Source organism: Syngnathus acus, chromosome 3, assembly GCF_901709675.1.
Source record: "Syngnathus acus chromosome 3, fSynAcu1.2, whole genome shotgun sequence".
Taxonomy (NCBI): domain Eukaryota; kingdom Metazoa; phylum Chordata; class Actinopteri; order Syngnathiformes; family Syngnathidae; genus Syngnathus; species Syngnathus acus.
This window is the reverse complement of record NC_051089.1, coordinates 11466627-11484013: the sequence shown is the minus strand read 5'-3', so window position 1 is coordinate 11484013 and position 17387 is coordinate 11466627. Positions and strand designations below refer to the sequence as shown.

General features: G+C 40.5%; 1 protein-coding gene across 10 annotated transcripts in view; it reads left to right on the top strand.

The window, feature by feature from the left end:
• Nucleotides 1-17387, top strand: part of plekha7b (pleckstrin homology domain containing, family A member 7b) — a 55491-nt gene that overhangs the window by 22272 nt on the left and 15832 nt on the right. For all 10 annotated transcript variants that reach the window (XM_037246729.1, XM_037246726.1, XM_037246734.1 and 7 more), the window contains 9 exons: nucleotides 3764-3847; nucleotides 6184-6286; nucleotides 7080-7184; nucleotides 7997-8069; nucleotides 8469-8569; nucleotides 13115-13293; nucleotides 14267-14671; nucleotides 15096-15633; nucleotides 16872-16955. In XM_037246729.1, the coding sequence (XP_037102624.1) occupies nucleotides 3764-3847; nucleotides 6184-6286; nucleotides 7080-7184; nucleotides 7997-8069; nucleotides 8469-8569; nucleotides 13115-13293; nucleotides 14267-14671; nucleotides 15096-15633; nucleotides 16872-16955 (1672 nt within the window). The remainder of the gene's footprint in view (nucleotides 1-3763; nucleotides 3848-6183; nucleotides 6287-7079; nucleotides 7185-7996; nucleotides 8070-8468; nucleotides 8570-13114; nucleotides 13294-14266; nucleotides 14672-15095; nucleotides 15634-16871; nucleotides 16956-17387) is intronic.

Here is a 17387-nt window from a genome sequence, read left to right as displayed (position 1 = left end):
GATTAATTTTTGCCCATGTATTTGGGCAAATTGCAATTGATCTGTCCTATTACTGTGAACATGACATCTCCATGCACCTTGAAAGTTCTCCATTTGGACTGGGTAAATATTTCTTGTTGGCTGTTACTCAGTTTATCACAATGGTTCAAAGTGATGATGATGGAAAAAAAAATTTTTTTGTACACATTTCTTGCTGTCATGATTATGCATTGGCAAAGAAGTGTGAGAAAACCACAGGCAACGGTATAAGTATGAAATAAGCAATAAGATGTATGTTCATTGGGCAAATCCCCCTAAAATGACTAAATAGTGATTGTATAAGCCACAAAGTCCCCTAACCCTATACAATTACAACTCATGCCATTCTATGTTTACGGAAAGCTTGTGTTGATACCACCTGCTCCCTCCACTTGCATACCTAGAGATTAGTTTGGAATTCCTTATTAGCATAGATCATAGGTCAATTTCCCTGATAAACCAGTTCATACGGGGATCTTGAAATGCATTGCTTAGTTTGTAAGTTTACTCCTGGGTCACTGGATTGCATAGTATTTCTGGTTATTTAGCCAGTTTAGATTGGTATCTGACTGATTTAAGCGAAGCGTTCTTTCCTGTTGAGTTCACTGTGTTAATTCCTATTCTGACTTCAGTCAAGAAACACAAGCAACATTGACACTATCTTGATGACTGACACACAGAATGTTTATAGGATTTAGGATTACACTTCACACAGTAGAGCAAAGTAACTTCAATACTTAGAAAAGTGGGAGTGCAGAAACGTATATGTAGGGAAGTAAAACATAGAGAGGGAGGAGGATCTGATAAGCGGTTGAGGTATTCCATTGATGGGAGGGTATTGGATGTTTACCAAAGCTGGACACTTTGAGTCTCTACTTTTTTTCTGATTCATTTGGATGCAAGCCACTACATCAGACCCTCAACATTCTACACCTACACTGATAGTACTGAGAGAATTTCAGCAGCTGAACAAATCTGATTCACCATGATTCTGTGTCCCACATCAGGTGAGGTAGAGTCTCCACTGTATGCATGATGAGAGAGAGTATCTGTAGTGGTGCTTATTACGTGTTATGGTGAGCGGATACAGTTTCGCGGTCAAGACAAATGCCATGTTTGTGGTTGACATGAAGAGTCTCAGTTTGTGTTACTATAAGTCAGATGTGTTGAAACCGTCTCTGTGCTGTACTGAAATCACAGTGGTGAAGTTTGATTTGAGATGCAAGCTGTATGCAGACAGAAGAGATGCTATTTCTTTATTTATTTCTCAATGAATTCAACTTTAGTAACTGTTTTGTACTGAAGTTTATCGTGAAGAACACCTAGTATGGTTCAAGACAGGTGTAGTGCCCAATCCTTGAGATATAGTGCAAGGGTTGGCAAGTGTGCACAAAAGTTTTGAACTTTGGTTGATATTTTCACATAACTGCAACACACCTTGTTTTCCATCAAGGAATAGAACTTGTTTAAACGAAATGTACTTACACCATTTGCACTGTGAATGTAAACAGTGCCGCATTGAAAAATGGGATGATGAGTCATCCTTTTCTGTGTAAGGGAACAAACTCGACCTAAGTGGTTAGTATTTAGTACCCAGCGACAAGAGGACAATGTGCGGCTGTAGCTGAGAAAGAGCATGGTTTGTAGATTGTTAATACATTTAGTTTGGTTGTCTGCTAGAGTAAACACACAAACTCATAATGAATACTTCTGAGAGAAAAATCAAACAAAAAAATCAAACCCAAGAAAAAAAAAGAGCTGTTTTTTGTTCAAAGTCTGGAGAGATGCAAAGATGTTCAAAGTGAGTTATTATGCGAGCTGCTATGATAATGATAATGAAAAAATCTATTCACGCCCCTCATTTTTAGAAGTTAATTTTCCCCTTATGCATTTGAGTCATGATTTAGGTATCCTCTCATCTTATGTCCTCTTCTGAATGATGTACGTATTAGCATATCTGTTCATTTGAGGCTCTTTTATCTGCTGTCTTGTTCCATTAAAGGGCATGCTTCTGATTGCAGCAATCTAATTAATTGCCACAAAGTGGATGTTTGTAATTTAAAAACTAAATAAGCAAAATAAAATGTTCTCTAAGGTAAATGAATTGACCTCCTTTATTTTGCCAAGAAAAATTTCAATAGTATTATGACGTGCAAGTTTGATTCATTCCGTGGCCAAGCCAGTAACTCAATTTACTTGTGTCTCATGCCAAATCTCCTCATTGAGATTAATGAAATTCTATTAATTTGTTCTACCCCCCCAAAAAACAGTTTTAATTAAAAAAAAAAAAGGCACTATTGCAGCTTCTGTGTCAATATTGCAAAATAAAGTGTATGTAAAGAAATATACGGGTTTCATAAAGTGTAATGAAACCAAAAAAGACACTCCCCACATACATTGTAATACTTTGTATTTATGCATTTTTGTGTGCTTTTAAATGAGTCACATCAGTAACTCAATCAAGTTCTGATTGTCCATTTGCCTCACTGTTAGGTCCATGTAGCACTCTTCATGTTGCTTGTGTTTGTTCATTTTGTATTCTGTCTGTTCTCTTCACCCAACTCCCTTTTTTCCTTCATTTGAGCCGGCAAACTTGTAAGTCAAAGTACCAATGTATATATAGGCGGACACGGGCCTTTTTGTTATGCACTGTCCTGTCACTACAGTTTACAGTACACATTTGCACATCTACATTCTGTTGGGTTAGTTATCTGCAAGCAGGAGTTTATTTTGCCATTAGGGATGCCAGTGCCACAAGCATTGATGAAGCTGGCAGCAGACAAATAGATGTACTGTGCTGCAGTGTTGCCGCACTAAGTGTGGTTGCTGGAAATTCCATGACAAATAGTTCAGAAGTAATGTGGCTGAAACAAAAGCCTCAAAGAATGCAGCTTTCTAATTAACGGGGGATGTGCTGGTGCTGCAGTGCTCTACAGTGCAGTGCAGCTCAGCCCATGATGGGTTGGTACCAGGAACAATCCTGGCCCAGTGCCTGTGCGACTGTGTGTTTCGATTTGTGCATACAGTATGTGAGGATGGCAACCACACTCGTACTTGTATGTGAAGTGTTAATGTTGTTGTTTGTGCGTGCTGAATGTCTTGGCATCAATCCTGTTCAGTATGTTGCCCGACTTTTCCAAAACTCATAAATGTCGATGCAGTGAAACGTTATGTTTGTATCATTCAACATTGCTGTTGTTTTAGCCCATGACTGTAAAACACGTATTCCACTCTAAGCGCTGAGTGTATCAACATGTTTATTGGAGATATTATGTATGTGCAGCATGTTTAAAGAAAAGCTGCATAAGCATTCGTTCACTCTATTTTCAGCAGCAAAAGCTTATGTAATAAAAGTTATGATTAGAAATGAGATATTTCCCCTGGCTGATGGCATTTAAAGATTAAATGGTCAGGATGCTGAGCATAGCGAACAGAAAGCTGACCTGCTTAGATTTGGTGGCAGAAAAGTGTACATTTTGAAAAATAGTTTGGCCCTAATCCAAAGCAAAAGAAGGCTTTGATGAGTCACTCAGAGTTGACATGACTGGCCTGCATGGCTGGGGGTGTATTCATTTCTTGCTACCAATTTGGTGATAAAGGTACACGTGGGAATTTTGGGTTTGGTCGATTATTTCACCTCTTATGGGCAGATGGTTTGAACAAATTCTTAGCAACTATATGATGTTGGCTGTGCAAGAACCTGATTCCCTCTTTGATACCCCCTTTTTTTTCTCTTCTGCTGCAGCCACAACGTGAGGTGCACATCATTTCGGTACCCTGTTACCGGGCAGATTTCGCCAGAAAACACGGAATACACCCTACAGGACAAGTGAGTCTTCCATTCCTTTTAAGTTGAAGGTCAGGGAATAGGAGTTGCAAATTAGACATGAAAAAGCCTATTCAAAGTTTAATCATCTGGAACAAGCACAGGAGAAGCCTTCAATTAAGAGGTAATGAGAAAATGAGTACGGCCACAGAAAGTATCACCTGTGCTTAAATACAGAAAAACACAAATAACTTACTTAATCATACAATTAAAAATATTGCATTTAACATTAATGATCTTTAGCAAATGAGCTGCACTCAGGCGGCAATTCTTTTGCATGCCACAAGAGGGAGTCCACGCAACATGCACTTTACGGATCCTACACTTTAATTAGTGACTTGGAGGAAGGACATTGTATATTTGCTCTATAATGGGTTGTATTCATAACTTGAATGACGTTTCAAGAGCATATTAATCTCACTGCATTTTCATATGAGCCCTGAAACCAATTTCCGTTCAAGATAAAAGAAGTACTCACACACACTTTTGACTTTGTGTCGCTTCTCAGTGAAATTCATCAGTCTGCTTTTTTTTATATCATATTTCCGCTTGGGCTTTTTATTTCAATGACAGTGAAGTCTTCAAGCAAATGCATAAAGCGTCTCTCTGTTTTTCTTACGTGACTTAGTACCACAACAGAGTAGACATCTCATGAAAAAATGATGTTTGTATGTTGTGTGGCGGTTGGATTTACCACCTTTATATTTCATGCCTTTGTCAGCATGTCCTGCTTGCAAAGCGACCATCAAAGCTGCTTGATGGCTTCACAGCACAATTAAAACCATCTCTTTGTGTGGTTATATTCCAGCTGGCAGCTGGAACATGATGCGCATGCAAGATGATTGAATATTGTCTGCTTGAAGCAGTACTAAAACGACAATGATTTATTTGCATTCTCAAGTTTGTAACTCAGAATAGTGTGAGGTGAATGCCCCTCATGGATAAATTTACATTAGTATAGTAAGTGAGCACTCCAAATTACCCGCAACTACGAGTGTGGATGGTTATTCATCTCTGTGCCCTGCGATTGGCTGGCAACCTGTTCAGGGTGTCCCCCGCCCACTGCCCGGCAGCCGGGATAGGCTCCAGCACGCCTGCGACCCCCTTGGGGAAAAGTAGTATGGAAAATGGATGGCTACACTTAATACACACCAGTTTGTGTTCATAGAATCGCAAGTTGCTTCCCTTGCATCGTCTTAAACTCCATCCATCCATCCATCCATCCATCCATCCATCCATCCATCCATCCATCCATCCATCCATCCATCCATCCATCCATCCATCCATCCATCCATCCATCCATCCATCCATCCATCCATCCATCCATGCATGCATCCATCCATCCATCCATCCATCCATCCATCCATCCATCCATCCATCCATCCATCCATCCATCCATCCATCCATCCATCCATCCATCCATCCATCCATCCATCCATCCATCCATCCATCCATCCATCCATCCATCCACCCCGAACCCCACAAGAGCCTAATGGCGCAAAAAGGACCAACATTTATTCCGATCCAATTCTCATTATTGCAGTAAGAGAGCCAGCCTTGACAGTCTAACAAATGTGAAATATGGTCCCTCTTCAGCGCACATACCACAACAAATCTCCTGGGAAACCACTGCAATAACAGTTGTGGTAAACACTAGTCAGTGTCACATAAAACCAGCCCCCTTATATGACAGGAAACATTCTTGACTGCTGCAATATACGTTGTGCAGCAAAGAATAGTCATGTTTACTTAGTTACCTCACTTTCTCCACTCATTCACTCATAGTTCTCCAGCTCAATAGTAGTGCCACACACAGAGAAGGAAGAGGTGAGAGTTTATTTTCACCTTGCTGTGAAACAATGTAGGGGGCAGAAATGTCACGGAAATCGCACATTGTTTTCTACCAGGAGCTCACTTCGATTAGGAAGTAAATTTAAAAGCAATGGACCATTATATTACATGTCAACAGTGTAAGTGATGAAGTACAAATACTTTATTACTGTGCTTAAGTACTGTATATTTTCCAGGTGTCATTACTTGAGTATTTATTGTGATGATGACATCTTACTTTTAACTCCTTCATTTGAAAATAGTTCACTGGGCTTTGTCAAAAAAGACTTGTGACTTTTTTCAACCTCCATGGATGACGACATGGCATTTAAAAGATGTAAATTGAGACAGGTCAAAGTCGACCGTGGTTGAGATCTTGATTAATTGAGCTCTTGGATTAGACTTTAGAAAAAGTACAGATACCTGATAAATACACTTAAGTACCACTGGAAGAGAGAATGATCATGACAGTGCAGTTGTGTTCACATGCTCTCTTTTGTCAACTAAAGGATCGAGTCCCGTATGTCCAATCACCATCGACCACCCGGTATGGTCACGGAGTCCTCCAAGCTTGTGACCACAGCGGCGATGGATGCTAGCTCAGCATCAAAGGTGAGAAGATTTCCCCTTAAAAGTAATCCTTTCCTATGTGTTGTTCATTATTTTTCTCTACTTTGAGTGACAAGAAACACTAATGTTGATCAAGTGATTTAATCAACTTGAGATGATGCTATCTATCGTCATTCTGATAAATGGTCACTTTGAGGAATAATTTTGCCATGCATATTAAAACTGGATTGCAACAGTAAAAGGCGAATCTAGAATTTTTCATGTCACAAAAGTCAACATAAAAATGCAGGGTGAATATATGGTAAAGGCGACATGGCCACAAAAGACCAAATATTTAACACACAGACTGACTAACAGTTAACAGCAAACCAACTCTACAGTCTCTTTTGCTGACTCCCACATCACTCACCCTGCCTGGCCCCGCCTTTTAAAGCCACACACATCCCTATTTAGTTTTTTCACATTTTTTTTCCATTCTGGTTTATTTCTTTATGAAATTACTACAAGGTTGTGTCACTTTTATAAATGTATATTTTTCTATGCATAGAAAACAATTCACTGTTAAATGAGCCTTTCAGGTGGACAGCAGGTATTTGCTTAAGTACCAGTGAAAAATAATTTAATGTCACACATGGTAGAAAAAGCTCGTAAGTTTCTACATTGCTCCAGCACATCCCTGCTCTGTTCGGTTATTTACTCATCTCGTTGTAAGGCCATGACACTTTATGTAATGCTTTTTACTTTCTGAAGGTCAATGCACCTTTCCAACATGTAAACACAATATTCTATTTTATATGTAAGCAAAACAGCTTAGTTTATCTTTGTGTCCTTCTAGGGCTCGAGAGGCTTGAGCAAATGTCATAGTTTCGGCAAGAGGGATCAAGCTATTAAACGAAACCTCAACATCCCGGTGGTCGTGAGGGGCTGGCTCTATAAACAGGTGACTGATCATGTTTCTACCAATGGTTTTGGTTTTTTAGTAAGTGAACATGGTTATTTGTGACTAAATTTAAGTCAACCTAGAGAATTATGGCACGATCAACCTTTAACATCACAAGCATAATTTAGAGCAGTTTACTCTTTATGGTTTACATACATGTTGACTTATGATGGTTCGGCTTTGGTGAGAGCCTTGCTAAACCTTTTCGAATGGGACTGAAGTTAGATCATAATTCAAACAGTATGTACAAATATGGCATCTGCACAAACACAATATCTGCAGGACTAAACATTAAAGCCACCAAAAAAAAAAAAACTTCTCTACAAGTACCACAGTTATGTCCAACGTTATAATATACAGTAGTAGCGCAGTAGGCCCAAGTGTTCATCGAAAACAAGACTGGGGTTTTATCCTGAAAAATCTATTATATTGTAAGTCACTATCACTTAATCCACACTGTGAACGTGAACACTTGTGCTTAATTATTAAAAAATAAAAACAGGACTCTAATGATTCAATTAAAATGTGTACTTAAGTGAATCATATTTTATTAAATGCAGGTATATTTTGTTTAAAAGGTCAATTCAACTGAACAAAATCAATCAATCAATCAATAAATCATTCAATAAATGAATAAATAAATGTTTCTGTCACTTGACATTTCAAGGTCTCTGAACTTATCGGTTTCTCAATTTTGCAGCCATTGCAGCGCTTCATCGTGATCCCCATATTGCAAGTCATCATGATAATGCCAACGAAACTGTTCTTTTCCTGTGTTCCTTACCACACGTGCTTACTCTCTTAACCTCCAGGACAGCTCTGGAATGAGGCTCTGGAAACGAAAGTGGTTTGTCTTGTCCGACTTCTGCTTGTTTTACTACAAAGGTGAGTGTGTGTCCAAGACAAAAAAAATATTTGAAATTCTGACAACTTGAGCATTCATGAGTTGAAACATTTATTCAAAAGCAAAGATGGGAGGAAAGAAAAAAAACACCGATTTTTAACTACTATTTGAACTATTTAACTGTTTCCTTATTCAGTTTGAGCGCAGGTGGCGCCGTGCGCCTCTCCTCTCTTGTCCTTGCCTAATAATGGATAAGCCAAAGGCCTCTTCGTGCCACATGGCCCTCGCTCATGCCATTGTCACCCACGAATTACCGCGTACCTTCGCGTGACTCGTAAATCCCAAATCTCTCGTAAACACCGTAAAACATCTTGGCAGTGTGTTTTGGGTGCAATTACTGACATGACGGTGTACGCTTGTTGTTATTGTTGCTGCTTCAGACAGCCGCGAGGAGACGGTCCTCGGTAGTATTCCTCTGCCCAGCTATCTCATCGCACCAGTTGCGCCTGAGGACCACGTCAACCGCAAATATGCTTTTAAGGTAACAGGATTCCTTGTTGGTAAAATGAGGATGAACATACACAGAGATTAATGCACCAAAAATATAATTTGACTCTGATAATGAATGGATGTTTTGGCCGATGATAGAGACTATCCTCATCTGAGCTAATTGAGTAATTAAATTTTTGTTTATCTACCATAAACTGTGAATAGGTGACTTAGATATTAATGATGTGTAGATCAAATTGATCAATCTATAAGACCAGAGCTTTGTTGCTTCTTTTTGTGCAGAATGTACAAAAAAGTCAAAGGAATGTTTACATTTTGGAACAAGCAATATTTTGCTAGCACATCAGTGAATGAGCTCTGAGGAGTTCTTCCAGATGGGCAGCGTCTGGTTTTTAACCTTTTTTTTAATAACCCCTAGTGATGGCTGCCTCTGCTGCAGCGGCTCTTTTACGTATTCCAGGCATGATTTCCGCATGAATTAACATATGTACAGTACTTCAAGCAGGGCGGGCTGTTCTATGGTCCTTTTCTTTTTAATTTGCACTGACAGGGAGCAGAAACAATTCGGGTTTTCTTTTCATTATTAAATGTAGGCTACTAATGATATATCAATCCAATTATTGTGAAATGGAACAAAATAACCATGGTTTTAAATGCGACAGCAACAGTGGGCAAGTTTGAGCAGGTAACTGTGAATAATAATCTGCATTTCCTTCTGTGAATTCTACCAAAGGGCCATAAATGCATTTATTTCCACTCCAGTGACAATGTTCTATTCTGTACCGTGCCTCTGTGGAAATATATCGCCTGAATATTTGATGTAGCGCTGCGGCTGTAGGCCATTCTTTTGCAATCATCCATGATCTTACATTCTACTTTGTACTTTGTTGTTGTTAGATTTAGTACATCAACAGTACGTTTCGATCAACTTCGAAATGGGTCACATGTGCCTTTTAATGTCACAGCACTATATAAGTTAATTTTGCGGCTGGGAATATAAATGATAGATTGCGGCCTGCAGTCTATGCAAAGGGGAGTGAAAAGAGCTTGTTTTTCACTTTTTAACACCGATGACAAATCATCTATTTAATTTTGTAGATGAGTCATAACCATCCTGAGAACAAGTCACTTGGACAACAGCACTGCTTTAAAATGTTTTTGATGAAGACAATAACTAGGAGTGATGTCTTATCATCCACTTGTGAGGATTTTCTAAGAGAAACGGGTAACAGTTTTCTATGTTACATGTTCACATTTAAATTGTTTTTAAAGGGGTTGATGAAAATGTAATTTACCAAAATATCTACATTTAGCAACTGCGGTCAGTCATCTGAAGGTGACCATGTTTTGTTTCATCATTTGTCATGTGTTGGTATTTTTTTCCACAAACAATAATTGAAAGAGGTTTTAATGTAAGCTTATTGTTTAGTTAGTTATCACTTAACTGTTTGAATAAGCAAAAAGATTTCAAACCTATTTTTTAATTAATTTTTTTCTTTTGTTATTTGGCTTGCAATCAATCATAACCTTGGGGGGGCAACAATATTTTGTTGGCCTTGTTTTATTTTAGATCAACAATAGTCGGTCACTTTCTTGCCATTATCCTAGTGCTTACAAATTAATGAAATGGTCTTTACCAGGGGTCGGCAACTTTTTTGAAACTGAAAACTTCTTCTTGAGTCCTAATTCATGTGTCGAATTAACAGTATGACATGCACTTCTGAAGTAACAAATTTGCTTCAATTATTCAGGGCTGGAGGAGATATAAGTTCTATCATTGTCTTATTGGTTTTTTCACCAGCTAACTTTTCTCCACCAACGCTATGATTTGGCTGCAATACTGACTTTTGACCCCTGTCCCCTATATAACTATTATTTTTTAATATTATATTGACCAAATTGGCATCCTGTCATGGGCTACTCAAGTGGACCACATTGGTGACCTCAAAGAAAATGTTAAAAAGAGCTTTTGCACATCCAAGCCCCCTCAACTCACTGTTCTTATGGGCCAACTTGCTTTCATCCACTTATTGGATTGCATGAGGAAATCAAAATGATTGCGGTCATCACCAGCAACCATGGAGTTCTAGTATTACCTTGAGCTATTGAGCGAAGCACATATTGACCATGTTCCCTGTAATGACCTGTCAAGGGAAGTTAACAGTCTGAGCCATTTATTGTTCTTCATGTCTTCTGCTCTGATCTCCTTGTTGTTCTTTTTCTCCATCTCACTGTGTTTCTCTCATTCCCTATTGGTCAATTGCCTTCCATTGTGACCGGGTGTGTGCGCGCGGGCGGCGTGAGTACTGCTCACTCTGCGAGCGGCGGTCCTGAATCGCACAAGCTACCCCACTTGCATGAATACTGTAGGTATTTGATTTCACTTCCGCTTCGTCATCAGTGATTGTCACCATCCAATGTCACCTCATTCATCCTGGTACTGTACAATGTACATTCCTAAATGTGCATTAGTAGCGTGTTGTCATGAACAAGCAACATATGGTGCAATGATACCAGAGCCCTTTGGGGCGCCATTAGTTTTAGCAAATTGGTTTTGCCTTATTTGGATGGTGACACATTTGATATTGGACCTGCACTTAAGGAAATTGGATCAGCAGGAAACTGCGGTGTCAGTGCTAGAGTGACATACACAGCGTTTGCACTATTTACCAAATATGCTAATGGGTCATGTCAAAATTGGCTCAGTAGCTCCAATTGTGTTTTTTTTTTTTTTGCTGCAAAGCAGAGCAACATGTATATAAGCGAGTTTGCCAGCAGCCATCATCAATAATGCTTCCATGGGCTCTGGTATCTGGCCTGTCACTCTCTTTATCATTTATCTTTTTGTCATTGTCCTCATGGAAAAGACCAGTGGTGGAAAGTACAAATACTTGACTCATTCGGTTGGCAGGCATTTTCAGAAAAGACAACCTCTAGTCATTTTAGAACATTGGCGGATTTTTCAAGAGTCACAGATTATTTGACTCCATATGGCTTATTTACAAAATACAGATGCTCCTTACATAATTAAGTGAAACATTGATATTTGTGTTAAGAAACATATCGGGCAGAACAGACACTTTTAATGCCAATGTAATATTTCTACAACAATTATTTCTTGAACAAACATGCTGCTTTTGGGGTTGCCTGAAAAGTGATGTTTTGGGAGGTACAGTAGAAGGATTCCACCTAGCCAGATACTGTGCTGGTTTTCTCTTGTCTCTATACCAGCAGCAAAAGCACAACGGAAATAGCCTGCATTCGAACAGCAAGTGTATAAAATGAGGCTTCAAATTGTGAAGAATCATTCAAGCCATTTCCTCCACTCTCAAAATGCTGTGAATCACTACAACAACCTGAAAATGGAAGCTACTTTGCTTTGCACCTTTGTCATGCCTTAACAGCCAACAAGGCCAACAACAAGTTACTTTTAAGTGGCCATGTAGGTATTGCGATCTCACGAACTGAACGTTGCAATTGCGCCATATAATCAGTGATCCGTACAAAGGCTCGAGGCTTAAGTTCTTATGCCGTATGTGTCGGAAGGGGGGGGGGGGCTCATCGCCATGCCCAAAAAAAATCAGGAAAACTGAAATGTTGAATAACAGCTGAAAGTTATAGCTCAATTCATTCCTATTTTATTCAATGCTACATAGTTGTGAGTACATTTGCCATTTCACATTTTAGATTCTACACATTTCATTTTTTTTTTAACATTGATAGTGCTTGTGTCCCTGAATACCTTGTGGTGCTGCAGTTTCTGAATCAGCTTTAGGATACAGTGCATTTTATTGCCCTGTATCTCTCACAAGTCCTCGTTATAACTGAGGGATATTTCTATAATAGAATTGTTAAACCGCTTCACTGAGTTTTATAGTATGAGTCCTTTCCGCGCTTCAGCCACATATGTGTGTTTTCAAATGCAATATGTTTGATTTACCGGATATATATTGAGACAATATGTGATTTAGTCTACCAGTCAAAGCTATACAGCCTGTACACTGGATAGTTAACTTTACATATATGTTTTTGTGGGTGCAAATGATCCAAATGAGGATTATATCATACTAAAATTATCATCTAATTTTCTCAAGTATATGCTGATTTCTTATGACTATGCCTAGTAATAATACTAACTTGATGCATTCTCATGGAGCTTTTTTGTTTAAAAAGAAATTAGGATGATGGATGAAAATAAAATCATTATTAATACTACATATTTCTCAGATGCAAGCACCACTTTAAAAATGATTTTTCTCTCTACTCCCACCATCATGAACATCATAATACAGTAGCTCATAGGCCCAGGTTTCCATAAAAAAAAAAAACTTTAATTATTGAAGGATATATGGGTAGTTGGCAAAAATCCCATTACGAGTTGTATCTTTTCCATTGTTTGGTTGGCAGCTAGTTGATTCCATAAACTAAACAAAGTTTTTGTTTATGAAGTGCCACTTTGTTTCCTCTTTTTCCTTGCAAAATGTGATTCTTTACTTGACAGCTGTCAGTCTTTTCCGACTTGACTGTCGGTCATTTTAGTTCTCACATCCGTATTTGCTCTGTCTCCCTCTGACAGGCGAGCCACACTGGAATGCGTTCCTACATCTACAATAAGAACTCTGTGATTGGCTCACAGGCGGAACACTGTGGGATGCGGACGTACTTCTTCAGCGCGGACACGCAGGAGGACATGAATGGCTGGATCCGGGCCATGAACCAAGCGGCGCTGATGCAGCAAAGTCACACCATTAAGAGGTTGGTCTCGTGCCACGGAGTAGGCCTCTCCTTTCCCATTGGATGGGCTTCCAGCTGTTTAACTAATGTCCTGCCCCCTTCATAAAGCACAGCAATCTGTGTGAACTTAGTGTGGTGATGTCGTTAAAAAGAAGAAAAAAAAAAAAGAAACTGGATGCGCCCTTTGTTCTACTTACATTTGCATTACCAACGAATATGATCGATAGTCTCCCTGCCCTCTGAGGCTTCATTTCAGCAGGTCAGGCTCTGGCCATCTGTTCAGGGCCGTGATCATTTCTGATGTGCATCGAGATGAGGACTGAAGCCCTCTGCCAGCTGGACATAAGCGCCAGTTAAGCGAGGCACTTCTGTAGTGCGTCTTACTGCACTTCAAAACAATGCAAACTGTCCTTGTATGGTAGGCCTGGGAAATTAATCCAAATTTAATTGTGATTTTGATTCAATTGTTTCTCACAGTCATAAAAACACTACAATCGAAGAAAAAACATTAATGTGCAGAATGACGCAGTGTGTGTTAGTTGTGGAAGGACCCTGGCTGCACCATGGTGCTTGAATGTGATTCTGTCCTCCCTGAAGCTGTTTAATGACAGACCAGTTGGAGTTTACTGTAAAACTAAACGGACAAAAAATGAATTGCACACATCATATATTGCCAGTGCTAAGCAGTCCCATCGTGAAATCGCATGGACAGGCTAATAGGAAATTAACATTAAGTTCTGGGAGCCATACTCCTTCAAATAATGAATATTCACACATATACGTAAACTCTGGAGGAACACGTACAGACAGACTTATTATCTAGCAATAGTGAGCCAGGAACATTTGTGACCGTTAGCAAAATGTGCATTCTTGTCAGGGTTCGTTCAAGGTCGGCCAGCTTCATGAAAGCTGCTCTCAAAAATGAATTCAAGTACGTATGTTGAGCCTAAGTACATTTTTATTCTTAAATGACCTTTTCTGTATCCCCTTTCAGGGAAATAGAAAGGCCTGAGAAAAGCATACAGCAGGCATTTCCTCAGACCAATCATATCACGCAGACTACACCTCAGTCAGAAATATTTTCAAGGATGGACAGAGAGCACCCTCGGGATGATGGTGTGCGGTTGGCTCACAAAGAAGAGGGGAGGCACATGTTGGAGGTTCAAGGAAGGCCCAGGTTGTCGGATCCAAGGGAGAGACTCTCTCCAAACTCGTTGGACAGTGCCCCTCAAAGGAACGGCCATCTGAGTGTCCAGCCAGGCCCCGTGCCGTCGGAACAGCACAATGGAAACCTGTTGTATCAGAGGGGGGCTGACACAGAGAAACATTCACAGAGGAAGAGTACGCTGGCTCAGGTGGAGCACTGGGTCAAAGTTCAAAAGGGTGACCCGCCAAAAAGGTCAGTGGAAGTCCTCATAGTTCATTTGAATTAAAGTTTAGTCCACTCTGTAAGGAATAGGACAGAAATATAGCTAAATACTGCCCTCTAGTGGCCAACATTACATCCTGACTTGCACAATAAAAAATAACAAGGTTATACAGTGCTGCACTTGAGGTAAATGGAAAGCTGTTCGAGCATTTTTTTGATGTTCAGCTTAAGGTCTACATAGTACTACACTCTTTGTCCTCACAGTTCACAGCCCTGCCAAAGTTTTCACATTTGTATGCAGTAGTAGGAAAAAAACTGCTAGTAAGACAGTTCTACTAGTGTGTTGAATTGTCTTACTGATGAGGACAAAAAGTGAACTTTAAGATGGCTATTGAATAAATGCTCAAACGGCTTGCCCTTGAGAAACTAATTGCTTGTCATTTGTTTCTGTCAGCATTCTCTCTGCAGAGTACAACCTCCCTCGGCGAACTCCCCCCTTACAGTCCAAAGTCAGCACAGCAGACGCGTCCTGCCAGTCACTGCCAAAGTCTCCCCGCATCCCGTCCGGCAGCAACTCTCCGTCCTTCGACCTGCCCAGCGACTACAAGTACGCTCACGACCGACTCAGCCATTTCCGCATGTCCACGGACGAGCGCGTGGCCACCAAGGAGGGGATGGTGTGGCAGTTGTACGAGTGGCAGCAGAGGCAGCAGTTCCGACACGGCAGCCCCACGGCGCCCGTGTACGCCGGCTCCAACTTCACCGACTCCTCATCTTTCACCGTCACCGTGGAGATGCCGCGCTCCATTTCTGTGCCACCGTCCCCCTGTGAAGTCCCACCGTCCGTCTCCCCGTCATCCTTCAAGCCGCTGTCCCCCCGCAGGCCACACACGCCTTCAGGCAGACGGACGGTCAGGCCGCTTGATGATTTGTCAAGTGTGGACAACACGAGAGCGACCTCCCCGGGCCACATCATTACTCGCCTCTCACAGGTTCGACATGTTGTGCTTTGTCGCGGCAAATCATCTAATCGTTTACCTCAAGAGACACATTTTACCAGGATTTTACGTTTATCCAAAGGAAGCATCTGGATTTTCAGCAAATAACGGGCTAAGTTCCGAATAAATAATATTTTTGACTGCCAAACCACAACTATGCAAGGGTTCACTTCATATCAGTTAGGGAAAATACTATTTAGATATAAGATGGCCATCGAGGACATCGTAGCTGCTTGAGCCTTTTTCTATATGGAGTATTGAAAGCCGTGATCAAAATCAAGACTAATGTCATGAGAGTGAGTAGTGCATTTTACAGAGTCCCCACTCCACAGGTGGTTTGAGGCCAAGCCTTCACTGTGATTCCATCCACATATTGCTGCAGTCAAGAGGCAGGCCCATCGTCCACGCCCTCTCCAACCACATTGGCAGACACGCACACACAGGCCTCACATTTGACCCCTTACACACACGCGATCTGCCCCCATAGTGATTGAGACTAATTATAGGCATACCCTTATAATATGGAAGAGATGCAGTATATTTTCAAAACAAAGGCGAACCACAGTGACCATGCAAGGGAGCAAATGTTTATGAGAAGTATGTACAAGCAGTTGAACTTCAGTTTTGGTGCGCCCAGCATCTTAAAGGCTGAGGAGGCTCTTGTAATCGCGAAGCGGTCGGTCCCAGTGGAACATCGTGAAGAGATGTTTTATTAGCATCTAATCCAATGTGCCCAGGGCTGGCGAGCACCCTATAAACATCTCCACTCTATCTCAAACATCAGCAGCGCTCTTTCTTCTCATCCCGCATTTAAATAAAAAACCTATTATACAGCAAAAAATAGTGGCATGGGAATCTCCGAGGGAACGGCTCACAGTGCTTCTCTTGCTGGTAGCAAACAAATGTTATTTTAAGAAAGCAGGTTTGCTGTAATTTATGTGGAGTTAATTAAATCTCTTGTTGTTTGTGTCCTTTTAAGGCTGGCTATAGTGGGCCTGCCTGCTTTTCACTAATTCTGTGTACTAAGCAAAAACGTCAAATCTTTCCAAGCCCTGTAGCGTCAGGAAAGTCGGGGCACACCTTGTTTCCAAAAGGAAAAAAAAAAGTGCTGCGTAGTCATATTTGTTTGTGAGCAATGTTGTGAACTCCAAGCCTGTCGGTGAATTAGACATTCTGTTTGATTTAACAGTATGAGAGCGATTTAACACGTGGATTGCCCACTTCTTCCACAGACCTCCCAGATGGCGAGACGCTCCATGCCAGCTATGGGCTACATCACACACACCGTCAGTGCACCCAGCCTCCACGGCAAAACGGTATGAACAGCTTCCATGTCACCTTATTCTTCTGACTTTTGTGATTGGACACAATGTCTGTAAACAATGTGAATCAGCTCTAATACACATTTACATTTCTATCAATGAGCCCTCTTTGATAGAGCCACTGCCTCAGTTCTTCAGGAACCTTGAACAGCTCAAACGTTTTAGATTTCCACCTCCTCAATTCACCAATAACAAGTTTCACATTTGTCGCCATCTACAAAATGTTCAATTTTTAGAACTTAGTGAAGGGCTGGATGTGCCTTACGTCGTGCCTTTTTTTTTTTTTTTTTTAGCTGACCCACCAAGCTTTTACCATCAAATGTCCCTTACTATTTGTTGTATTAATATAGCCCGACTTCCAGTTTTCCTTTTTAATGAAAAGCATTGATCAATTTTCTTCATTTATCTTTATCAGTAATGCCTCAA